Raw genomic sequence first — 27619 nt, forward strand, 5'->3', positions numbered from 1 at the left:
ATAAATAGTCATTTATCCCAATGGCAGTTGTTGTTCTAAACCGGATCAATGTTTGTAGGGAATGAGGTGGTTACCAAGAATGATTTGCAGTATTGCGTATGGGGCTAATTTGGTTTTTAAACTTTTAACTTATGTTGTTGTGTTGATAAGTGTTATTGTGTCGTTGTTGTATGTTTGTAATTGTTGTCATAAATCCAGTGCTGAAGAAAAATTTCCTTTCTGTGTCAAGCAGAACGGACAATAAAGTTTAAACTTAAACTTACCTTTGCAAAGGGCACTGACACAACCCCATACTATACCCTGACCCAGGCTTTTGGACTTGTTGCTGGTAACAGTCTGGATGAGCCTTTTCTTCTTTGGTCCGGAGCATACAGCATGCATTTCGCTCAAACAAACACCTGAAATACTGAATCATCTGAGCACAGTACGTTTCCACTGTGTGGTGGTCCATCCCAGGTGCCTTCAAGCCCAGAGAAGTTGACAACACTTCTGGACACTGTTAACATAGGGCTTCCTTTTGGCACAGTGCAGTTTTAATTAGCATTTATGGATGTTATGTTGACAAAGGTTTGCTAAAGTACTCCTGAGCCCATATGGTGAAGCGGCTTATAGATGAATGATGATGCAGCGCCGCCTGAGGGATCAGAGATCACGGTTATTTGGCTTAGGCTTGCACTGTGCACTGAAATTCCTCCAGATTCCTTGAATCTTTTATTGATGTTCAGCACTGTTAAAGGTGAAATATCCAAATGTCTTCCTCTCTTTGAGGAACATTGTTTTAAACATTTCAACCATTTCCACTTGTATTTGTTGTCAAACTGGTGATCCTCAGCCCATCTTTGCTCCTAAAGGACTAGACCTTTCTTGGATGCTGCTTTTGTACCAAATCATAATCACAATCACCTGTTGACATCACCTGCTTCACATCACCTCATTATTTCACCAGTTTACCTGATTACCAGCCCTGAACTGCTCCTGTCACAACTTATTGCAGGTCTGAATGATGTATATTTACAAATGAAATGAAGTTGACCAGACAAAGCATGAAATATTTGAGAGGGGTATGGATGCAGACCTGGTGCAGTGCAATCTGAGCTGCATCCGATGCTTTTTAATGGGCTCACCTAACCCCACCCCTAACTAGGGGTGTAACGATTTATCGTTGTACGATTTATTGCGATGCAAAAATGTCACAATATGCATCGTGGCGTTATGACGATTTGATTACGATATGACGTCCGTTTTCTCTTATTAGTTGAGCTGTTTGCACGTTAGCTACGTTCCACCTGCTGTCGCACGTGAGTTCAGATTGCAGCAGCAGTAATGTTAGCAGACCAAGATGAGTGGAGCTGAAATAGAGGATGGCCCATCCTCTCAAAATCAGACGTCTGGCAACATTTTGCTTGTACAGTCATTGCTTTAGACTCGTCCGCTTTTTGACACGCATACTGGGTCAAACATAGTTTTAAAGTCTTCACAGTGATTTACATACTTTGCACAGCGACATGGATACCTCCTAATGGTGTTGAAAGAGTCACACACTGTATTTATAAGGTACAATTCACCCTAAAATATCATTCTGTCTTCATATAATGATGTGTTCGCGTTCGCAAAATCACACATGACGTGAGCTGACCGTGAGCTGTTTCTACAGAGGGCGGACTATGATAGACGCGTGCGCGTCTGCTTCAGTGAACAAAACCTGCAGGTTGTGACTAACAGGTAATAAAGTAGTAAACAACATTCAGTTTGTGGAACAGAGTGATCGTTCAGGAGCCGCGTGGGAATAATGAACAGCAGTGGAAATGAAACCGAAAGCGTGCACTATTTAAATAATCATATCGCATTTTAGAGTTATGATTACGACGAGCATGAACTCTTTTGAGTACAGAGGTACATAAAAATGCACGTCAACATGATACACTTGATAGCGCCGACATCAGCGACGCCGAAGAAATAGTAAACCTGCCTAAACTGCTGAATAGAGTCACGACTGTCCTGTGTAATGAAAAGACGGCCACCCTGTCACTCATCATGAAGACAGCCATCCATAAAAACCTCTCACACAGACACACATAAGTTCAGGATTATTTCATAGAACTGCTGATTACCTGGAAATGTAGATTGCACACACAAAAAACGCAAGTGACCAAGCAAAGCCTTAAGCTCTTACTGTTAAATCCAATTGAATTTAATCATTTCAATAATATTTTATAAGAAGCTTTTAAATTGTTTTATTTTCCAGAGACAGTGCTGTTTAATTTATTTTCTTAAAGAAGGTTCAGTTTAACAAGTTGAAACAAAAGAAATACATAAAAAATTGTTTACTTGGCAATTAAATAAAAAAAATAATAAAATTTGCATTTCAGTTTAATTTTTATTCCAAATATCGTGATAAATATCGAATCGTGAACATTATATCGTGATACACATTGTATCGTGAGCTGAGTGTATCGTTACACTGCTACCCCTAACCCTACCCGTCACTGTGACGTCACTAGCTCCATTGAGTGCATTGTGTCTGACATTGCATCGCTGAGTGATGCAGTCTCAGCTTGCATCATAAAGGCTGCATCCAGATACTATTGAAATATTTAGTGTTCATATTGTCTGCAATGAAATAAAGTCAAAACAACTTTGGAAATCTCTACTTTCTTTTTTATTTTCGTTTTCGATGCTCTTTAAACTCTCTATAAAAGTGATTTGTTATGCAAGAGATGCCCTTTTAAAGCTCATGCTAAATGAACAGTGTTTTTCCTGCAGCCCACTCAGCAGACCACCCTCATCGGGCTGCTGAAAACGGCTCGTCTGCTGCGTCTGGTGCGCGTGGCCCGTAAGCTGGACCGCTACTCGGAGTACGGCGCGGCGGTGCTCTTCCTGCTGATGTGCACGTTCGCTCTGATCGCCCACTGGCTGGCCTGCATCTGGTACGCCATTGGGAATGTGGAGCAGAACCGCTCCATCGGCTGGCTGCACGCGCTCGGGGTTCATCTGGGCAAAGAGTACAACATCAGCAGCCCGCGCAGCTCCGGGCCCAGCATCAAGGACAAATACGTGACCGCGCTGTACTTCACCTTCAGCAGCCTGACCAGCGTGGGCTTCGGGAACGTGTCTCCCAACACCAACTCCGAGAAGATCTTCTCCATCTGCGTCATGCTCATCGGATGTGAGTGTCTCTTATTAGTCTACACTATAATATATCTGTCAAAGTTAAAATTATGCACCATTTACATTCTTGAAAACACTTCCCAAGTGTTGCTTAAAGCAGAGAGCTGATTGTTTCGACACATTTCTAATCATAATAGTTTAATAACTCATCTCTAATAACTGATTTATTTTCTCTTTGTCATGATGACAGTAAATAATATTAAACTAGATATTCTTCAAGACACTTCTATACAGCTTAAACTGACATTTAAAGGCTTAACTAGGATAATTAGGGTAAAGTTAGGGTAATTAGGCAAGTCATTGTATGTGGTTTATTCTGGAGACAGTCTAAAACTTATATTGCTTAAGGGGGCGAATAATATTAATTTTCTAATTGTTTTAAAATATTCCCCAAGTTTTGCTTAAAGGAGAGAAGATTTCTTCATACACATTTTAAACATGTTAGTTTTAACTATGTTTAAGGTTAATTAAAAATGTAGGTACAAAAACAGTGATTATTTTTTTTACTTTTTATGGTCTTATTTCTAAATGTATATTAATCTGCCGAGTTGAGTTTTCAACATCAAATGTCAACAGAGCAGAGATCAAGGTCTCATAATGCAATTCATAGCCATAAATAAGCATAACATAGTTTTGAATGACAGAATATGGACTAAAATACAGTTTACTACCTAATGTTTTAACAGTGTATTTGAAATCCCTTTGCAGCAGTCGTTTTCTATCATGTTGTTATTTAAAAATACACATCTTTATCATCATTTTAAATATAAATTAAATATATTTTCATTCCGCCTTTAAATATCTTTATAATCATTTTAAATTTATAATTTTACAACAAAATTTTATCTTCAGCTATATTTTAAATTTCATTTTTGTGTATATGATATAACATTTTAGGTATAATATTTTGCACATTTACACTAATTTATGATAATTAAATAACATCATAATCTTTTTTTAATTACCAAGCATTTTTTGTCACAATTATGAGGTGAACCTGAACCAATTTAACTGATAATATTTGAAGTTATTGACATGCAGTCAGTTACATCTTTTCAGTGATGCAATTTTTTGTTGCAGATATATAACTTGCTGTTTTGTTGTATTATTTATTTATTTATTTACTTTTTTTATTTATTTATGCATTTGTGCATTTATTTATTTATTTATTTATTTATTTATTTATTTATGCATTTTCTTTTTATTTATGCATTTATTTATTTATTCAATTTATTGTATTTTTTTATTCTTTTTTTTTCTCGACTTAGTCCCTTTATTAATAAGGGGTCGCCATAATGGAATAAACCATCAGCCTATCCAGTATGTTTTACGCAGTGGATGCCCTTCCAGCTGCAACCCAACACCAGGAAACAACCATACACTTTTGCATTCACACTCATACACTACGGCCAATTTAGTTGATTAATTCCCCTATAGCGCATGTGTTTGGACTGAGGGGGAAACCAGAGCACCTGCAGGAAACCCACGCCAACACGGGGATAACATGCAAACTCCACACAGAAACACCAACTGGCCTAACCGGGGCTCGAACCAGTGACCTTCTTGCTGTGAGGTGATCGTGCCACCCTCTATGCTGCCCTATTTTATTTATTTATTTATTTAGTTTTAGCATTTCAAGAAGACCTTTTTCTGTTATGATTTAAGGTCAATGACAGTGACATTCAGTCCAGAAATTGTAAACGTTCCTCATAAAAGTCATTGTGTACATAAAGTGCATTTATTTTGATTAACTTAATAGATCTTGAAGGAAAGCAATCAGGCATAATTGACCATTAAAGCTGTTCTTTGAGTTTGACCTTCCTTCTAAATGTTGTTGTAGATTAAACCTTCATCAGAGATGCTTTAGTTTGTTTGCTTCTTATTTTACTGAGCTCCTTTTATTATGTTTATCTGATCAGAGCTCATCACATGCTGATGAAATTGTCCTGGGATTGTAATATTTGCTCTACAGATTAACATGATTGCTCTTTTTGTAGGTCTTGATCGTGGCAATTAATGATAAATTGACAATTTAATATCGCTGCCACACACACATATATCAGTGTTCAGTAAGTGTGAAATAATTTCCGTTTTTATGGCCGCTTGATGCATTTATCATCAGCGCTGCACAATTACATGCCAGAAGGGAAAAGTTCAACAGGACAAAATGAACATGACCTCTTCCAACTGATAGACGGTGATAATTCACTTTATTAAACAGCTCATCCAACTTTTAACAGCCCAATGGCATTGATCAAGCACATTTTCATCTGATCTAGTTAATTTGTTTAATTTTAAATGTGTTAGAAAGAAATTCAACCTCTGATATTTTACTCCAAAATTATATTTTGTTTTATTTTATTTTTTATTTTGTTTTATTTGTTTTGGGTTTATTTTTTTTTATTTTTTTCCCTTTTTTTCCTTTATTTCATTTTGTTTTGTTTTATTTAATTTATTTTATTTTGTTTGTTTTTGTTTTATGAAATTTTTTTATTTTACTTTATTTTGTTTTGTTTTGTTTTGTTTTGTTTTTTATTTTATTGTATTTAATTTTTTTATTTTGTTTGTTTTTGTTTCCTTTTATTTAATTTTTTTTTATTTTACTTTATTTTGTTTAGTTTAGTTTTGTTTATTTTTGTTTTATTTTATTTTATTTTATTTTACTTTATTTTACTTTATTTATTTTTTTGTTTGTTATTGTTTTATTTTATTTATTTTTTTGTTTGTTTGTTTTTGTTTTATTTAATTTTTTTATTTTACTTTATTTTACTTTATTTTATTTAGTTTTGTTTGTTTTTGTTTTGTTTTGTTTTGTCTTGTTTTATTTTTTATTTTATTGTATTTTATTTTTTATTTTGTTTGTTTTTGTTTCCTTTTTTTTATTTATTTTTATTTTACTTTATTTTATCTAATTTAATTAAATTTTATTTTATTAATTTATTTTACTTTATTTTATTTAACTTTTTATTTAACTTTTTTAATTGTAATTATGTTTTTTATTGTTTTTATATTAAGCATGTTTTGTAATTATTCATAAATTTAATAATCATTAATTATTTATTAATAGAATACAGCAAACTATACTGTTACAATTTGTAGCAACAGGCACAAAATAATTTAGTTTTTATTACTGATGTTACTAATAATACAGGCGGTAGATGTTTCATGCAAATATTAATTTAGTAGTATTTTTAGTTGCGTAAACACAAAAAATTAGACTTTAATTGAATGATAGTTTAATTTAGACTTTATTTAGGGTGGCACGAGGGCTCAGTGTTCAGCACTGTGGCCTCACAGCAAGAAGGTTGCTGGTTCAAGTCCCGGCTGGGCCAGTTGGAATTTCTGTGTGGAGTTTGCATGTTCTCCCCTTGTAGGCGTGGGTTTTCTCCGGGTGCTCCGGTTTTCTCCACAGTCCAAACACATGCGCTATAGGGAAATTGATGAACTAAATTGGCCGTAGTGTATGAGTGTGTGTTTGACTGTGTATGGGTGTTTCTTAGTACCGAGTTGCAGCTGGAGGGGCATCTGCTGCGTAAAACATACGCTGGATTAGTTAGCGGTTCATTCCGCTGTGGCAACTCCTGATAAATAAGGGACTAAGCTGAAGGAAAATGAATGAATGAGTGAATGAATAAATAGACTTTATTTATTGATAATAAAGCAGAATGTATGATGCTGGAGACAAGCACAGACAAAAAATAGCTATAGTGGGAGTCTCCAAGCTGATATTATCAAGACAAAATGAACTTAAATACACATACAAACACATTTTTTAGAGATAACCTAATATAATTAGTGTTTATAATCAAAACTCCTTTATTAAAGTGTTTTGATTTTGAAAAAATAATTAATGATTCATCTTGGAGATGCAAAATCAACCCTCAAATTTAGAATCAGTCACAAATATCATGAATAAATATTTTAAAAAGTCTTTAAGTTGGTATTTTCAAGACAAAATGTTTCTAAATACACATACAAACATACTTTTTAGAGATAACTTCAAATAAGTTGTGTAATAAATCAAAACGTGGCTACAAATGTATAATCAATCACAAATATCATGCCACTTTATCTCTGGAGAATGAAGAACCGGCTGTGGAAGTGAGCTGAAACACCATCATTTAAATGGCCATAGTAAAATAAAGCATTATGCTAAATATATATTCTTATTTTTTGGCTCTGAGGTTGTGGTGTAAAAGGATTCAGATGTGCTCCTGGCAGGGGTTTTTTGTGATATTATAATATACATTTCCTGCTAGAACAAAGAATGAGTTTAGTGTTTTCCTGCATTTGCATTGATGCATGTGTCAGATGCTTCCTCTACAGTGATTTAGAGTAAAATCGCTGTTCCTGCAGTTGGAGCTTCTTCTTTGTTGCTATTTCTGCTCTGTTTGTAGCGTGATTCATAGTTCTGCCCACCTGCACTGGGTTCAGTCAGTGTACACCGCGGTAAAACTGAGTAAAACCACAGAACAGATGGCTTTCAATCCACACGCTTTCACAGAGGTTGGCTAATGAGAGAAATCCTGAACACTCACTGGAAAACACTTGATATTTGAGCAACTGAACAACAATAAATCGTGTAGAAACTATTTTACTCAGAAATTATTTCATAGAAAGAGCAAGGGATGAATGAATAAATGACTATTAAATGGGCATTAAATGTATATACATTATATTCAGGGCTTGACATTAACTTTTTAGATCACCAGGCACTGTGGCTAGTAGATTTCCAGCATTACTAGCCACTTGCCATTTTCACTAGCCACACTTTTCTTGTTGGGAAAATATATTTTGCTTAAATTTGACTTTGGCATGCTAAATGACTTGATTTAGATGTTGTGTTATGTCCACATGCCTCCTCATTTATTTAACTTCTTGTGTGTGTTGTGTATTAGCTCGCTCAGTGTGCATGAGCAAATAGACTGTCACAATGCAATCAGCTTTAAGTATTTCTTAGCCACAAATTTTTAATGTGTCAAATCAAGGAAAATACAGCTTTATGGGTGCACTTTTTAATTCAACAAAACTTTTCTTTAAAAAAACTTTACATTTAATAAATAATTAATGTCATAAATTTAAAATATGCAGTAACCCTAGTAGCAAAGAATTCTGGCCCAGATTTGGCATAAAGCTGGCACAGCAGGCATTCATCCGGCACTGGCATACAGCATGTGGGCCAAACATGGCCCGGGTTTGGCAGAGGCACCGTTTTTAAGGCGGCACACAAGATTTGGGCCAGATGAAAAACGTAGTATTTGGCCCAGATTTAAAAATTTGATAAGTGGGCCATGTGAGTTTGGCCAGTCTTGACCCACATTTAAAATACACTAAAATCATTTTTGAGTAAAGAAAAAAAATTCTACCAATCAGGTCACTTTGAGAAAAAGCGTGCCCATAGTGTGCCTAAAGCGCATCACTCCATGGGTTTATCAATTTCATTGCAATCGTGACACACCAACCCATCTGGCCCAGTTCAGGCCCAGTTATGAGTTATTAACTTGGCTGAGACTTGGCCCAGATATGGTCTGTGTTTGGCCCTTGTCTGGAAGCCAGATTTGGTCCAGTCATGTACCGTAATTCACTGCGGCATGTGGGCCAAGCAAAACCTGATTGTGTGGGCCAGAGCTGGGCCAGAGAAATTTTGCTATGCAGTAATCTGTCCTGGCTAAAAGTCCCAGACCAGCAGTTAACTAAACAGAAACGAGGAGTAATCTCCCATTAAAGCAATGTTATTGTTAAAAATGATAATTAAACCATATTAACAAAAATAACTGTCAGCAAAAGAAAGCAGGTGAAACACACCGTGCACATATTTAATGTTAGGCCTGTTAAAAATCTCTTCTAAGAATAATTCAAATGAAAGCAGTGACTGCTGCTGCTTACAAAAGAATATGTGTATTTTTTTTTATCTTGACCTCTTGAAAGCCGCAGGACTGTGGGTGCACGATCATGGCTCTTTGTCCAGTCTATTTAAAGGGAACCATTCGCACCGATTGCACTACATTTAAAGCATAGTTGCTTTGCGCATGTAAACAGGAGCGCGCACACTCTTTTTAACAGTCGCGCGCATCACATCAGCTGTTAGCGCGAGTGCTCATGCTCTCATTCTGTATTCACCTGCTTTTGCTCGCGCGAACAGTTATTTTTGTCAGTCGTGCTGCTTCTCAAATCCAAAATCAAATCACTTTTATTGTCACACCAACAGCAGGACGTGTGCTATGATGAGTGGAAAGCTTAGGTGCTGGCTCCAGACAGTACAAAATACAAGTGCAAATACAACAAAATACAGACAGTGCAAATAAAATGACAGTGCAGATACAACGACAGTGCAAAATACAGACAGTGCAAAATGCAACGAATGTGAAATTGACAGCGTTATGTACACTAAATAGGTGCCCACGTAGTTGTTGGCAGTATTGTTTCAAGTATGGATTGGTTAAAGTGCAGTGCATGCTACATATTGATGGTGTGCAGTGAGGGGTATGGAAGAGTCTGTGTGTGGTATATTAAGTGTTCATCAGCCTGATTGTCTGAGGGAAGAAGCTTTCCTTCAGTCGACTGGTGCGTGACCGAATGCTGCGGAACCGTCTGCCTGAGGGTAGCAGAGAGAAAAGTCTATGGCTTGGGTGGCTGGAGTCACTGTTCTCGATTCTAATATCACATTTGCACAAATATTGGGCCATGCTTATTGTCGAACCCTGCTTTTAATAAAACTACAACTTAAAAAAAATGATTTCCAACCAGCCAAAGTGGCTAGTGGAGGTGTCTGTCTAACCCGCCAGAGCTGAAATCTACCCGCATTTGGCGGGTTGGCGGATGTTAATGTAAAGCGCTAATTATATTTATATTTTATAATATTTTTATATACATTATTATTGATAATACATTTCCTGATTTCCTGCCAATATTAGCTATAATGGAGTAAAAGTTTATCATTTGCACATTTTTAAGGTTGAAGAGATTTTGTAACTTTAAAAAACACAATCACACACACACATATATATATATATATATATATATATATATATATATATATATATATATATATATATATATATATATAGAGAGAGAGAGAGAGAGAGAGAGAGAGAGAGAGAGAGAGAGAGAGAGAGAGAGAACAGACACAGCAGATTTCTTCAACACATTTCTAATCATAATAGTTTTAATAACTCATTTCTAATAACAGATTTATTTTATCTTTGTCATGATGACAGTTTTTAAGACACTTCTATACAGCTTAAAGTGACATTTAAAGGCTTAACTAGGTTAATTACGTTAACTAGGCAGGTTAGGGTAATTAGGCAAGTTAGTGTATAATGATGGTTTGTTCTGTAGATCAGAGGTTCCCAAACTTTTCAGTCCGCGACCCCCAAAATGACAATGCCAGTGACTCCCGACCCCCAATATCCTCTGAGGTGGTTTTAAATACAGAAACCAACCAGAGTTCAATTTTTTAATGTATGTCAGTGCTGTAAATGGGCCAGAAAGTTTAACCTGTTGCCATAAAATCTATCTGCTGCATCTGCTGCTATTGCTGTGTCTTTAATATTAATATTATGTAATTACCCCAGGGGTCGCAAAACAATAGAACTAGTAACTATAAGCTACTATAGTAACTATATAGTAACTATAAATGGCTACTTTTTCTCTTCAGTTGGTTATGGATAAAATATGGTAATTCTAATGTTTTTTTTTTTATAAATAGATTTTTGGAAATCACCAGGCGACCCCCCTTTATTGTCCCGCGACCCCCCGGCGGGTCCCGATTCCCACTTTGAGAACCACTACTATAGATTATCGGCAAAATAAATAGCTTAAAGGGGCTAATAATTTTGACCTTAAAATGGCTGTAAAAAAAATGTAAACTGCTTTTATTCTAGCTGAAATAAAACAAATAAGACTTTCTCCAGAAGAAAAAATATTATCAGATATACTGTGAAAATTTCCTTGCTCTGTTAAACATCATCTGGGAAATATTTAAAAAAGAAAAAACTATTCAAAGAGGGCTAATTATTCTGACTTCAGTATATATATATATATATTCATATATATTTATTTATTTATTTATATATTTTTATATATGTATATATACATATATATATATATATATATATATATATATATATATATATATATATATATATATATATATTTCTTGCAGTGTTATGTTATGTAAGGTTTTTTTAATTTCTGTACCCGAATATGATTTGAATACTCTGAAAACAATAAAGCACTGTTTATTTCACTTTTATATTTGCAATCACTTTTATACATATATTTAAGAGTAATTATTTATTATTTCCAAATAAAGTTATTTAAGTCACCATGTCATCGTGTAAAATTGTATATATATTCCAATGTACGGGAATACAAAATTCAGATTTTTCCTATATCATGCAGCCCTTGTATGTGTGTGTCTTCATCATGCCTGTAGTTTAACCCTGGTCTTCTGTTCTCGTTCAGCCCTCATGTACGCCAGTATCTTCGGGAACGTGTCTGCCATCATCCAGCGGCTGTACTCGGGAACGGCTCGATATCACACTCAGATGCTGCGGGTTCGAGAGTTCATCCGCTTCCACCAGATCCCCAACCCGCTGCGGCAAAGGCTAGAGGAGTATTTCCAGCACGCCTGGTCTTACACCAATGGCATCGACATGAATGCTGTGAGTCCACGTCACAATTAAACTGCAATTAGATTTGAGTCATAATATAATTTTCCAAATACCGACATCTTGTTTATTATGCATGCAAAAACACACAAAGCTGTTACACCCCGCCCCTTTTCCAGAAGAGGCCGAAGTCTTTACAGCATGTGCTTCAGTTACTCTGGCAACACCAAACAAAATATCTAAATGTGTTTTTAAGTCCTTTTCTGCCGCAGATTACATGTATAAAATGTATATTAATATACACCGATATATCAGCTACTGATATTTATCGACCGATATTGGATTCATTCAAAGCTATTGGCTTATAGATTACATATTTCTTAGTTTTAACAGATTACATGAATAAAATGTATACTAAAATACACTGATATATATCGGCTACTGATATTTATTGACCGATATTGGATTTATTTAAAGCTATTGGCTTATAGATTACATATTTCTTAGTTTTTAACACATTACATGAATAAAATGTATATTAATATACACCGATATATCGGCTGCTGATATTTATCGGCCGATATTGGATTCATTCAAAGCTATTGGCTCATAGATTACATATTTCTTAGTTTAGCACATTACATTAATAAAATGTATATTAATATACACTGATATATATCGGCTGCTGATATTTATCGGCCGATATTGGATTCATTTAAAGATATTGGCTTATAGATTACATATTTCTTAGTTTTTAACAGATTGCATGAATAAAATGTATATTAATATACACCGATATATATTGGCTACTGAAAGTTATCGGCCGATACTGGATTTAATTAATGCTATTGGCTTATAGATTACACATTTCTTAGTTTTTAACAGATTACATGTATAAAATGTATATTAATATACACCGATATATCAGCTACTGATATTTATTGACCGATATTGGATTCATTTAAAGCTATTGGCTTATAGATTACCTATTTCTTCGTTTTGAACAGATTACATGAATAAAATGTATATTAATATACACCGATATATCGGCTACTGATATTTATTGTCCGGTATTGGATTCATTTAAAGCTATTGGCATATAGATTACCTATTTCCACATTTTTAACAGATTACTTGATTAAAATGTATATTAATATACATCAATATATCGGCTACTGATATTTATCGTCCGGTATTGGATTCATTTAAAGCTATTGGCTTATAGATGACCTTTTTCTTAGTTTTTAACAGATTACATGAATAAAATGTATATTAATTTACACCGATATATCAGCTACTGATAATTATCGACCGATATTGGATTCATTTAAAGCTATTGGCTTATAGATTACCTTTTTCTTAGTTTTTAATAGATTACTTGAATACAATGTATATTAATATACACCGATATATCGGCTACTGATTTTTATCAGCCGGTATTGGATTCATTCAAAACTATTGGCTTATAGATTACCTATTTCCACATTTTTAACAGATTACATGATTAAATGTATATTAATATACATCAATATATCGGCTACTGATATTTATCGGCCGATATTGTATTCATTCAAAGCTATTGGCTTATAGATTACATATTTCTTAGTTTTTAACAGATTACATGAATAAAATGTATATTAATATACACCAATATACTTATTTAAGATGGCTTTTAATACTAAATTAATTTTATCTGCACTATCGCTGTGTATATTTTATTATTTCTCTTGTTGTTTTATTGCTCTTGTTTACTGTACGGTGTCCTCGAGTTGCCAGAAAGGCGCCTTTAAATAAAATGTATTATTATAATATTGTAATATTTTTTTATCTTAACATGTGCCTCTCTTAAGATTTTGGTCAGTCGATTGTTAAATGGATCCAATCCATGTGCAGCAAAAGTAATTTAACAGAGAAAGATATAGCTATGCATGTAAATGTAGCTGATTGCAATTGACCAATATCGGATTCGGCTGAAAGTTTTTGTTAAAATTGGGATCAGCCAAAAAAGTAATAAAAAATGTTTCGGTATTTTTCCTCTTCCCAAATTTGTGGATTGCACACTTCAGAAAATAATTGACAAAATATGAGAGTGTGAAATGTGTAGAGTGTGACAATATATATCTTGAAGAATGTTGGAAACCTGTAACCATTGACTTCTATAGAATTAGTTTTGTCCTACTATGGATGTAAATGGTTACAGGTTTTCAGCTTTGCTGTATACATTACATCCAACAAACACATTAATGAGCTTTTCAAATTGTTGTATTGTCTCTTTAAATTAATTATATATATTTTATTATATTTAAGATTATGTATAATATATAATGTTTAAAAAACATTGTGCTCTTGAACTTTGTCTTCAGCACTGAACGCACAAGTTTGCCCAAAAATCTGAAGTGATAAAATCTGTAATGACTGTACACTTTTTGTTGATGGTTAATTCAGCATGTGTTCTTAGCAGCACATCATTCAGTGTTAGTGAAGGCCCAAATGCAGAGTTTAATGAGATTCTGCATCCAGCTAAAGAAAACTGATGATGCTCTAGATCAGCTCTCATTAAAGAGCAGCGGAGCGTTCTGATTGGACAGTCCGAGGAGTTATGAATACTGCACTGCAAACTCATTTCCTCCATAGAGGAATACCAATAGATACTAAAACTGAACCATTGGCATGCATCACAGCACTGGAAACATTTCCAGCCATATAACATTCAAATATGAACAAATAAATAGATGGCTCCAGATGCCATGTAGCTTTGATTATGACTTCATTAAATCCCAACATGAGTGTACACAATAAAACCATTGATTGAAAAATGTTTATGAATATATTATTCTGTTGCTGAAACATTTTAGAAACAGAAACATGTCACAACAATAAAATAGCGATAATTAATACAACTTCGTAAGCATTTACAAGTCATCAGAACGTCCTCTATTGAACTTTAATTAAAGGACAGTAAAATGTATGACACAAGCAGTATGACACAAGTGTTCTCAGCTTTAATCAGAAATGTTTCTTAATCATTAAATCAATATAATGTAATCATGTTCTCTAATGACACGTACAGGAGACCATCTGTAAAATTATATGAAGTACACTGTTGAAAATGTCTGATTAACAATTTGTTTTGATGAGGAAAATTCAACTACAGTTTAACAAAATGGCATTTATTGACATTTTAGTAATTTGAAGCTATATATTAAAAAACAAATAATATAGATCTAAATTTTTAAAATAATAGAAAACGTACTGGAAGTTTATAACTAGATTTTTGTACCATCATTTACAACACCAGCCCAAACAATATATCACTTAAAGCTATTACAAATGTCACTTTTACAAACATTTAAATGTCAAAAGTTCATGGTCAAGGTCCTGTTATTTCAATATACTATTTTTTACAAAAATATGAAGCAGTTTTCAGCATCAATCATATTCAGAAATATAACAATATATTTATATTACATTATTAATAATATACATTACATTAAATTACATTACATTACATTACATAAACTTATCTCTGGTCAAAACTGGATGTGTTCTGTTCACTCTCATAAACGAAAGAAAAACGAAACTAAAACTAACAAAACTATTAATGAACCAACTAAAACTAAACTGAAGCGTGCAGCAAACTTTGAATGCAAAAATAGAGTTTAAGAATGCCAAACTACACTCATCGGCCACTTTATTAGGTACACCTTACCGGGTTAGACCCCCTTTTACCTTCAGAACTGCTTTAATCCTTCATGGCAGAGATTCAACAAGATACTGGAAACATTCCTCAGAGATTTTGCTCCATATTGACATGATAGCATCACACAGTTGCTGCAGATTTGTCGGCTGCACATCCATGATGCCAATCTCCCGTTCCACCACATCCCAAAGCTGCTCTATTGGATTAAAATCTGGTGACTGTGGAGGCCATTTGAGTACAGTGAACCTATTGTCATGTTCAAGAAACCTGAGATAATTCAGGCTTTATGACATGCTGCGTTATCCTGCTGGAAGTAGCCATCAGAAGATGGAGACACTGTGCTCATAAAGAGATGGACATGGTCAGCAACAATACTCAGCCCGTCTGGCACCAACAACCCCTTTCTTCCCCATTCTGATGCTCGCTTTGAACTGCAGTAGATCGTCCGTGTGATTGGCTGATAGAAATTTGCCTTAACGAGCAGTTAGACAGGTGTACCTAATAAAGTGGCCGGTGAGTGTAAAAACCTTTTGAGAGGTGTAAAAAACACATGCATGGTTTTCCTCCATTAATAAAGAGTTCTTCCTGTGTGCCATCAGGTGCTGAAGGGCTTCCCTGAGTGCCTCCAGGCTGACATCTGTCTCCATCTGAACCGCACGCTCCTGCAGAACTGCAAAGCCTTCAAGGGCTCCAGTAAAGGCTGTCTGAGAGCTCTGGCCATGAAGTTTAAGACAACTCACGCTCCTCCTGGGGACACACTGGTGCACGCCGGAGACGTCCTCACAGCGCTCTACTTCATCTCACGTGGATCCATCGAGATCTTACGTGGAGATGTGGTGGTGGCCATATTGGGTAGGATAAACGTATTTCACACACTGCTTTTGTTAGACTTTTTGTCTTGTTTCTAGTCCTCTTAAATCAAGAAGCATTTTATAGACTATTAACAAATAAAATAATTCAATAATAATTAAATATTGTCTTGTTTTCAGAAATAATGAGTCAAATTTATGTGAGTTTTGCTTTAAACCAAGCACAATAATCTGCCAGTGGGGTAAAAAAATAAGATTATTTCAAAGCGAAAATTAGATTATTTCACTCACCCCATTGGCAGATTATTGTGCTTGTTTTATCGCAAAACTCACTTAATTTTGGCATTTTATTTCTAAAAACAAGACAATATTTTTTGCTTGTCTAGAAAAAGCTTCTTGATTTAAGCATTTGTAGATATTTGGACTAGAAACAAGACAAAAACTCTAAATAAGAAAATATTTTTTGCAGGTTTTAAGGTTTTAAGGTGATGATGTTTTATTTAAAAAATACAGGATCTTTCATATATTGATGATGCATCACGTTTGAATGCAACAGTCTGCAGCTGAAGTTCAGTTCGAAAGATTCAGTGTTTATCCTCTAGTGCCACCTACTGGAGACCCTCTGTAAAATTACTTTTAATGCACTTTGTTTTAGTATAAAATACCATGGACAGATGTATGTAAAACGACAATACTAATGATAAATAGACAAGTAAATATGTAAAAAAAATAAAAATAATAATAGTAATAATAATAAAAAAATTTAAAAAAAAAAAAAAAAAAATATATATATATATATATATATATATATATATATATATATATATATATATATATATATAAAGCAGGCACAAAAGTAAAAATGGAAATGCAATTTATTTGCCAATAAAATTTTACCAATTAAAATATAATTAATTATTTAATAAATAATAACAAAACAATAAAATGTACAAAATGATTAAGAAAATGTTACATTTATTTTTGTTTATTTATTTATTTTGTTGCTATATATTTATGTCTTTATTGAACGTGCATGATAAGAAAACATACAATTTAAAACATTATAATAAATACATTTTTTAAATAGTACAAAAGAGTGGTAAAAGCGATTAAAAAAAAAAAAAATATATATATATATATATATATATATATATATATATATATATATATATATATATATATATATATATATATATATATAGCAATAGAAAAAAATGATATAATAAAATGTTTATAATTTGTATTAATGTTGAGTCGCTGATTTCCTCCTCAGTTGAATGTGGCTTTGGACACAAGTGTCTGTTAAATGACAGTGTAAATGTAAATTAATGTATGTATTAATGTTTCATAATAAACTGTTTTATTTCTGTTATAGTGACTGTGATTGTTTGTGTATTTCAGGAAAGAACGATATATTCGGAGAGCCCATTAACCTCTATGCTCGACCTGGTAAATCTAACGCAGACGTGCGCGCGCTGACCTACTGCGACCTCCATAAGATCCACAGGGAAGATCTGCTGGAGGTGCTGGACATGTACCCCGAGTTCTCTGATCACTTCTGGACTAACCTGGAGATCACCTTCAACCTCAGAGACGTGAGTTAACAGATACGCATAATGATTCCGTGAGCTGGGTCTTTCAAACAATAATATACTGTATGATGGATGTGTGCCTCTACAGACAAACATGATTCCTGGATCTCCCAGCAGTGACGATTCAGACTGCGCCGGCTTCAACAAACTGCGGAGGAGGAAACTTTCCTTCAGGAGACGAACAGAAAAGGGTATTGTCTGAAAAATCTGAATTAACTTAGCATTAATGACTGCAGCGTCCAGCATTTAGAATCAGGGCTGCCCCATACTGACCTTACTACATCTTATTTACTGCGATACATATTGAATATGTCTTTCCCAGACTTCAGTAGCTCCATTTGGAAATCATTCATCATTTTGGATTGACTGGGATGATTTTTATTGGAGTTCATTTGGATAAAATATAATAAACAAAACACAAGCATCGATAAATACAGTTGAACGCACATACAAATGAAATAAACAGTACTCTAGTAATGGTTTTCTGTGGGTCTAGCATTATTCAGGCACAAATTGCACAGTCAAAATTAAAATACCACTGCATTGTCTATTGTAAATAGACATTAATTCAATTTAAAGTTACAAACATTATCATTTATAATGCCTGAATGCTTTAAACGTTTCTTTACACAATCACAGGCTATTAAAAAAACACTTGCAAATGATAAGTGTATTAATAAATGTATGGTTAAAGTTTGCAGTGACTCTACAAATCATGCATATGACTACACTCACCGGCCACTTTATTAGGTACACCTGTCTAACTGCTCATTAACGCAAATTTCTAATCAGCCAATCACATGGCAGAAACTCAATGCATTTAAACATTTAGACATGATCAAGAGGATCTGCTGCAGTTCAAAGTGAGCATCAAAATGGAGAAGAAAGGGGATTTAAGTGACTTTGAACGTGGCATGGTTGTTAATGCCAGACGGGCTGCTCTGAGTATTTCAGAAACTGCTGATCTACTGGGATTTTCACGCACAACCATCTCTAGGGTTTATAGAGAATGGTCCCAAAAAGAGGAAATATCCAGTGAGCGGCAGTTCTGTGGGCGCAAATGCCTTGTTGATGCCAAAGGTCAGAGGAGAATGGCCAGACTGGTTCCAGCTGATAGAAAGGCAACAGTAACTCAAATAGGAACTCGTTACAACCGAGCTCTGCAGAAGAGCATCTCTGAACACACAACACGTCCAACCTTGAGGCGGATGGGGTACAGCAGCAGAAGAGCACACCAGGTGCCGCTCCTGTCAGCTAAGAAAACTGAGGCTACAATTCACACAGACTCACCAAAACTGGACAATAGAAGATTGGAGAAACGTTGCCTGCTCTGATGAGTCTCGGATTCGGATGGTAGCGTCAGATTTTGGCCTCAACAACATGAAAGCATGGATCATCCTGCCTTGTATCAGCGGTTCAGGCTGGTGGTGGTGGTGTAATGGTGTGGGGGAGATTTTCTTTGGGTCCATTAGTACCAATTGAGCATCAACGCCACAGCCTACCTGAGTATTGCTGCTGACCATGTCCATCCCTTTATGAGCACAGTGTCTCCATCTTCTGATGGCTACTTCCAGCAGGATAACGCAGCATGTCATAAAGCTCAATCATCTCAGGTTTCTTGAACATGACGATGAGTTCACTGTACTCAAATGGCCTCCACAGTCACCAGTTCTCAATCCAATAGAGCAGCTTTGGGATGTGGTGGAACGGGAGATTGGCATCATGGATGTGCAGCCGACAAATCTGCAGCAACTGTGTGATGCTATCATGACAATATGGAGCAAAATCTCTGAGGAATATTTCCAGTATCTTGTTGAATCTCTGCCATGAAGGATTAAGGCAGTTCTGAAGGAAAAACTAAGGTCCAACATGATACTATTAAGGTGTACCTAATATAGTGGCCGGTGAGTGTGTATACTCAGATACACACATTTAGTTATCAATACTGAAATGATATATTGTGCTATATAATAATGTATTATATATAATAATATACTGATATATTGTATAATGTATTTATTATTATATAATAATTTGTTTTCTTGTGTCCAGATGATGCAGATGCTGGAGAGATCAAGAAGAACCAGAAGCCCATTCGCAGAGGCAGAAAACAAGCAGCCGCTAGCAGGAACGAGCTCAGATCGGGGTGGGAGGAGCCTCGTAACTCTGTCTCCTCCCACTCCAGTGACGAGGGGGAGGAGGCTGCACACACAAGCCCCACCCCTCCAGCTGCACTGATAGATGCGGCCGAAGGAGAGGCGGATCCGAAGACAGGAAACACATGCAACGCCCTATCAGGTGACAGAATGGGTGCAGTACACTCTAGACAACAATAATAATCATTCATTCATTTTCTTTTCGGCTTAGTCCCTTTATTATCCGGGGTCGCCACAGCGGAATGAACTGCCAACTTATCCAGCATATGTTTTATACAGTGGATGCCCTCCCAGCTGCATCCCATCACTGGGAAACACCAATACACACTCATACACTACGGACAATTTAGCCAACCCAATCCCCCTATAGCGCATGTGTTTGGACTGTGGGAGCACCCGGAGGAAACCTACGCCAACACAAGGAGAACATGCAAACTCCACACAAAAACGCCAACTGACCCAGCCTAGAATACAAATAGAAGAAATGTGAATATTAAACTAATTCAAATGATTATTTAGAAAGATAAGTGCTGTGAATGACACTTTATGGCAGTAGTGACAGTAATGTGTGTGTGTGTGTGTGTGTGTGTGTGTGTGTGTGTGTGTGTGTGTGTGTGTGTGCGTGTGCGTGTGCTTGTGTGTGTGTGTTTCAGGTGCTTTCTCAGGTGTGTCGAATATCTTCAGTTTCTGGGGTGAGAGTCGAGGCAGGGAGTATCAGGAGCTCCCGCGCTGTAACCTGCCGTCTCCTCCACCGCACCCCAGCACACCCCTGCGCAGCATCAGCCGCCAGCAGCGCAGCCAGATGGAGAACCGGCTGGAGCTGCTGCAGAAACAGCTCAACAGGTCACTCATGCTGAACACTGAGCCCTTTAAACAAACAATATGCTGAAAAAAGTATATGCATGTGACTGGAGTTTGCTTATTTGTTTTGTTTGAGAAATTATTTACTTATAAACGTCGCTTATAAATAGCTAAGTTTGAACTTTAATGGGGCGAGTGGCATTAGAAACTATCCTTATCATTTAGTCCTGTATAAGTCTGAAATTTCATTCATGAAAAAGTCCTAAAACCAGCCCGGGCTCATTGTAGAAACGTAGCCCCGCGGACGTTTCTGCGGACCGCGATTTACGTCCCGGGAGGTACGTATTCGAGCGTTTTTTGTTTTCGCGGATCCGCGAGAGGCCGATGTGCGCGCTTTTTCGCGTCTCGGGCGCCTCTCGGGAGCGTGCGCTGTTCACTCCCGCGCCGTTCTCGCGCGAAAAGCCGCCGACTTTGCCGCCCTCCTCTTCCTCCTCCTTCCCTAAACCCAAGCGACGGTTCGCAAAAGCCGTCCAGTAAAAAAAAAAAAAAAAAGCAAAAGCCCTCGTCTTCGATTTTGACCGCGTTTTTAGATCCCGCCGCGTTCTCGCCCTTATTTTTCGGATTCCATTTTTCGTCTTACCTGATTTCTGGAACCACTGTTCCCCGGACTCGATCACGGTTGTCGTCCACCGCAGCCGGCTCCTCCTCCGGGGCCTCCGCTCCGCCGACGCAACGCTGTGAGCTAAGCGGACAAACTGATTGCATCAGGAAAGCCCTCCACTCGGAGGCGAGCCGTCGGCCGGCGAGCGCGAAGAGGAGGGGCGGAGCGGCGCCACACCGCCCCGCAGCGTTCACTCGAAGAAAACTAAACGCGGCCTTACGTACCTCCGGCCACGTAAATCGCGGTCTCCAGAAACGTCTGCAGGGCTACGTTTCCAGAATGAGCTTGGGTTGCTTAAAACGGTCTTCAAAAGTCTTACATTTGACTTGGTGAAACCTGCTGAAACCCTGTATCTTTTTCGGGGTTCCCAGAAATGTATACCTGTGTACATATCCACAATGAGTCTGGGTTAACTGTATGTATTGTTAGTTAATGAGGGGTGTGTGTTTGTGTGTTCAGGCTGGAGAGTCGCATGTCCACAGATATCGGAGCGATCATGCAGCTGCTGCAGAGGCAGATGATGCTGCTTCCTCCAGCGTACAGCAGTGTGTCCTCCCCACCGCAGGTCTCTGTGTTCCCTGAGAGACTCGTGCAGCCCGTCACCCCGCTGGACTCACAGACCCCTGCCTCGCTCTCACAGGTGTGTGTGTGTGTGTGTGTATCCAGCTGTATTGCTCTCCCCTGACTCTTTTACGTGTGTGTGTATGTGTGTGTGTGTGTGTGTGTCCATCACTATTACTCTCCCCTGACTCGTCTATGTGTGTGTGTTTGCAGTCATGTGAATCTCTGAGCAGCAGCACTGATCTTCATCCAGCAGAGGGCGCCGTTGCTCCTCGCTACGGCTCCAGGACACTTCTGGATCTGGACGTCCAGCGGCGTTTTTCTCTACAGGAGCCACAGACGCCGCTGAGCCCGCAGACACCGCAGAAGCACAGCTCAGACCCCGGCAGCTAAACACACACACACACACACCTGCTGCTTCTGCACTGCTGTCGTCCAGTATTGGAGATACACTAAACTACGACACTGATTCTAACTCATTTCAAGTAGCCATTATGTCTTGCACTGAATTTTTTCCTCGATCTTTATCTTCACGTCTGCGGCGCTTCCAAAAAAACGACAAACTGGTTGAACTTGTTAGTGTTAGCTGGCCTAACAGAAGATACATAATAATATTAATCTGATGTGTTCTGTCTGTCATCGCCTTCATTTACTTGCGCATCAGTGGAGGCGGAGTCTCAAGCCACGCCCCCCAGCACTCTGGATTGGCTGGATGTCATTGATTGGCGGGCGTTTAAAAGCTATGCTTTTCTGATGATCAATCGTGTGACACTGGAGACCAATAATATGCAAGAGTCAAACACACACCTGCTTATCTGATCAGTTTTAAAATAATTACCACGTTTAGTTTGAGCTCATTAGCATTAGCAATACTGAATCCTTTAAATTACAACCAAACCAAATAGTGACCAAAAGGAAATCTGTCTATTTTGCTTGATTATTTATTTTTTCTGTGGGGATTAAAGCCCTCGGTTGGATTATTTTCATGGTTTTATGAGCACTAGAACATGACAAATTGACTACAATCAAACCCTTATTTCTTTAGTCCTTTGCATATGACGTGAGCTGGACCAATGGGAGACTTTATAACAAGCAATTAAGCATGCGCTAATAAACATACACTTTTAATATGAAGCATTTATTTTATAACAGACTTGATATCATATTTAATAGAAGCGTTTGTGAGGATGGAAGAGCATTTTAGCATGAGAAGATGTTATAGCGTCCATACATGATTGTATCATTCTGCCTTGAATCTGAATCGTGGTTTGTTTTTGTTGATACCAAATATTATATTTAATTCGAGTCAAACTGTATGATGTAGGTCAAGATGGCGGATTTCAGGAGGAAAGAGACGTTTTATCACTACTGCATTATAAACTGTGCATCCGGAAAGTGTTGACAGCGCTTCACTTTTCCCACATTTGTTTATGTTACAGCCATGTAACCAAAATGGATTAAAATCATTGGTTTCCTCAACATTCTACACACAATCCCCCATAATGACAATGTGAGAAAAGAGTTTTTGAAATTGTTGAGAATTTATTCAAGATATAAAAGCTGTAAAATCACACGTACATCAGTATTCACAGCGTTTACGCAATACTTTGTTGATGCATCTTCGGCAGCGATTACAGCCTCAAGTCTGTATTCTGTCTGAATATGATGCCACAAGCTCTGCACACCTGTCTTTGGGAATTTCTGCCCATTCCTCTTTGCAGCACCTCTCAATCAGGTTGGATTGGAAGCGACAGTGTACAGCCATTTTCCAGATCTCTCCAGAGGTGTTCAATAGTATTCAGGTCTGGGCTCTGGCTTGGCCACTCAAGGACATTCACAGAGTTATTATGAAGCCACTCCATTGATATTTTGGCGGTGAGCTTTGGCTCATTGTCCTGCTGTAAAATAAACCGTCACCCCAGTCTGAGGTGGAGAGCACTCTTGTGCAGGTCTTCATTCAGGATGTGTCTGTGCATTGCTGCATTCATCTTTCCCTCTATCCTGACTAGTCTTCCAGCTCCTGGTGCTGAAACACATCCCCACAGCATGATGCCAACACCACCATGCTTCACTGTAGGGATGCTGTTTGCCTGGTGATGAGCGCTGCCTGCTTTTCACCAAATGTAACGCCTGGCGTTCACTCCAAACAGTTCAGTTTGAGTCTCATCAGAGTAGAGAGTTTAGTTTCTGATGGCCTGAGAGTCCTGCAGATGCCTTTGGGCAAATTCCTGGAGTGTCTTCTGTTTGGACACCACTATACAGGCCTGATTGGTGGATTGCTGCACAGATGGTTGTCCTTCTATAAGGTTCTGCTCTCTCCACAGAAGAGCGCTGGAGCTCAGACAGAGTGACCATCAGGTTATTGATCACCTCCCGGACTAAAGCCCTTCTCCCTCGATCACTCAGCTTAGATGGCCGGCCAGCTCTAGGAAGACTCCTGGTGGTTCCAAACATCTTCCACTTACGGATGATGGAGGCCGCTGTGCTCATTGGAACTTTCAGAGCAGCAGAATGTTTCTGTAAGCTTCCCCAGCCTTTTGCCTCTACAGGTCTACAGACAGTTCCTTTGCCTTCATACTTGGTTTGTGCTTCGACATGCTCTGTCAACCCTGGGAGCTTATATAGACAGGTGTACGCCTTTTCAGATCATGTCCAATCAGCTGAATTGAGCACAGGTGAACTCTAATGTAGCTGCTGAAACATCTCAAGAATGATCAGTGGAGACAGAATGAACCTGAGCTAAATGTAGAGCTTCACGCCAAACGCTGTGAATACTGATGTACATGTGATTCCTCAGCTTTTTTATTTTGAATATATTTGCAACAATTTTAAAAACTCTTTCCTGACACTATCATTATGGGGGATTGTGTGTAGAATGTTGAGGAAGTCAATGAACTCAATTCATTTTGGAATAAGGCTCTAACATAAACAAATGTAGAAAAAGTGAAGCGCTATCAATACTTTCCGGATGCTCTGTATTCTCTGTTATGTTGATGAATGCAGGAGTTTGCACATATTTATCTACTTTTGTTTTTGTTTTTTTAGTATTAGTGATTACGTCAATGATGTGTGTTGGAGTCTGTTTAAAGCCACATGCGGGTGAATCTCACAATAACTACAATACTGGTCACGTATTACCACAATATCAGAAAGAAAAATACATTATTCTGGCATTATGATAGCTACATATAGATTTTAGTTTTATTTTATTTTTTAAATATTTTTTCTGTAATTTATTTTAATTAAATTATTTTATTTAAATAAATATACTATAATGCAGTTAAACTGTAACTAAATGTGAAATTTAAATATTATTTAATTATGGGCGGCAAGGTGGTTCAGTGGTTAGCACTGTGGCCTCACAGAAAGAAGGTCGCTGGTTTGAATCCCTGCTGGGCAGCATTTCTGTGTGGAGTTTGCATGTTCTCCCCATGTTGGCATGGGTTTCCTTTAGATGCTCCGGTTTCCCCCACAGTCCAAACACATGCGCTATAGGTGAATTGAATACGGTAAATTGACCTGTAGTGTATGAGTGTGTATGGGTGTTTCCCAGTACTGGGTTGCAGCTGGAAGGGCATCCGCTGTGTAAAACATATACTGGAATAGTTGGTGGTTCATTCCACTGTGGCGACCCCTGATGAATAAAGGGACTAAGCCGAAGGAAAATGAACGCATTCAATGATTTATTTTGTGGATGTGTTGTGCGATTCACCCTCAGTAGGCTGTAGTGTTTATCTCTCTAGTAACCTGTTTGTAAAGTTGTGTTGTTCACTTGTGGAGAAATCGAACTCATTCCTTTCGGTTCATTTCACAGTGTCTATGTTTGTAATCCAGGATTGCTCTTAATTGACTGTGAGTGCAGAAATATGGCCTGCTTCATTCATAAATCATCAGACAGTAATTCATGTAACTAATATAGTGTCATGTGAAAAAGTTAGCACACTACATGGTTTTCTGAATCAGGACAACATTTTTGGTAGGTCTTTAAAACCTCAGATTAACAACACCCAGGGGTGTCGCTGGACCCCATTTACTGGCGCACGTGGCCCTGTAAAAATCACCAGTGCCTCAGTAAATGCTTTGAGGTATGATTTACTTTATATGCAAGTGTATTTTTTAAGAGTGGTAATGTCAGAATAAAGACGTTAGACGTTATGTGCAACCGAACCAACGCTGATGAAGGCAATGTAGTTAAATCAAAAAAGCTAACTGAGCATGTGCGCAGACAAAAAAAACATACCTGCACGCCTCACACACCGCTCCTGCTTGAATCTCACGTGCTGCTCTGCTCCTAGTCATGGTTGTGAACATGCACGATGAAAAACTAGCCACGCCGCTCATGCCTTGTGAAACTGCCGTAACAGTCTTTTATGTGGAGGTGTCGGCACACAGTGAGTTTTGCAAGTCAACAAGACAAAGTTTCAATAATATAATGGTGATCTTATTTAAATGCATGGCGCCTAATTATTTTTTTTGTATGAAGCAGAAAGGAGGGAGGTTAGACTTAATAAACCTAACTCTCTGCCATGAGTCGGGTCTTCACACAGCAGATAATTCATTCTAATAAACTTAATATTCAGGCAAAAGATTTCTTAAATTATCTTAGCATCACTCCAGTTGTGTCTTTACATATTTTCCCAGTTACATTTAGGATAATTTCTATTATTTATTTATTTATTTAGAATAATAATTGTATGATAACAACAGTACTGCTCTTTATTTAGAATTATTTTGTTTTATAACATATATATATATAAATATATTTTTTTGTTTATTTATTTATTTTGCTTATTTATTTATTTATTTATTTATTTTATTTTATTTATTTTTTATTTGCTTATTTTTGGAGGGGGTGCTGTGCCCCAGTAGAGCTTTATGTCTAGCAACGCTCCTGAAAACACCACATGAAATCTCACACATCTCATTATTTAATAAACAAAATGAGCTCCTTTACAGTATATTATATATAATATATAGGAGCAAAAATACTATATTATATAATCCTATATAACTGTAATTCAATAATTTTCCTTCAGCTTACTTCCTTTATTCGTTAGGGGTCACCACAGTGGAATGCACCGCCAACTATTCCAGCATATGTTTTACACAGTGGATGTCCTTCTAGCTGCAACCCAATACTGGGAAACACCCATACACTTTCACATTCAAACACATGCTTACGGCCAATTTAGTTTATTTATTTCACCTATAGCACAGTGAACCTATAGATGAATTGAATAAACCAAATTGGCCGTAGTGTATGAGTCTGTGTGAATGAGTGTGTATGGGTGTTTCCCAGTACTGGGTTGTGGATGGAAGGGCATCCGCGGTGTAAAACAAATGCTGGATTTGTTGGCGGTTCATTCCGCTGTGGTGACCTCGGAAATAGAGACTAATCCGAAGGAAAATGAATGAAGGAATTATGTAAAAATAATTTTAATAATACAGTAATAATTTTGATACTGTTGTTCGTCTGAGGTTTCATTTCCCAAATTTTACAACCTACCAAATATCAGATATATATCTATGTCCTGAAATAGAGAAATTGTAATTTAGCAG

The 27619-nt window shown here is 37.0% G+C and overlaps 2 protein-coding genes across 10 annotated transcripts in view; both read left to right on the forward strand.

Moving 5' to 3' along the window:
* Nucleotides 1-23841, forward strand: part of kcnh2b (potassium voltage-gated channel, subfamily H (eag-related), member 2b) — a 322770-nt gene extending 298929 nt beyond the window's left edge. For all 9 annotated transcript variants that reach the window (XM_087310033.1, XM_087310034.1, XM_087310035.1 and 6 more), the window contains 9 exons: nt 2764-3166; nt 11635-11834; nt 16080-16332; nt 17691-17884; nt 17970-18072; nt 19934-20179; nt 20691-20880; nt 21959-22139; nt 22274-23841. In XM_087310033.1, coding sequence (XP_087166159.1) covers nt 2764-3166; nt 11635-11834; nt 16080-16332; nt 17691-17884; nt 17970-18072; nt 19934-20179; nt 20691-20880; nt 21959-22139; nt 22274-22453 — 1950 coding nt within the window. In that variant the 3' untranslated portion in view covers nt 22454-23841. The remainder of the gene's footprint in view (nt 1-2763; nt 3167-11634; nt 11835-16079; nt 16333-17690; nt 17885-17969; nt 18073-19933; nt 20180-20690; nt 20881-21958; nt 22140-22273) is intronic.
* Nucleotides 1-27619, forward strand: part of katnip (katanin interacting protein) — a 1410884-nt gene that overhangs the window by 943279 nt on the left and 439986 nt on the right. The window lies entirely within an intron of this gene.

This window comes from Danio rerio, chromosome 24 (assembly GCF_052040795.2).
Source record: "Danio rerio strain M-AB ecotype USA chromosome 24, GRCz13ab, whole genome shotgun sequence".
NCBI classification, from domain to species: Eukaryota; Metazoa; Chordata; class Actinopteri; order Cypriniformes; family Danionidae; genus Danio; species Danio rerio.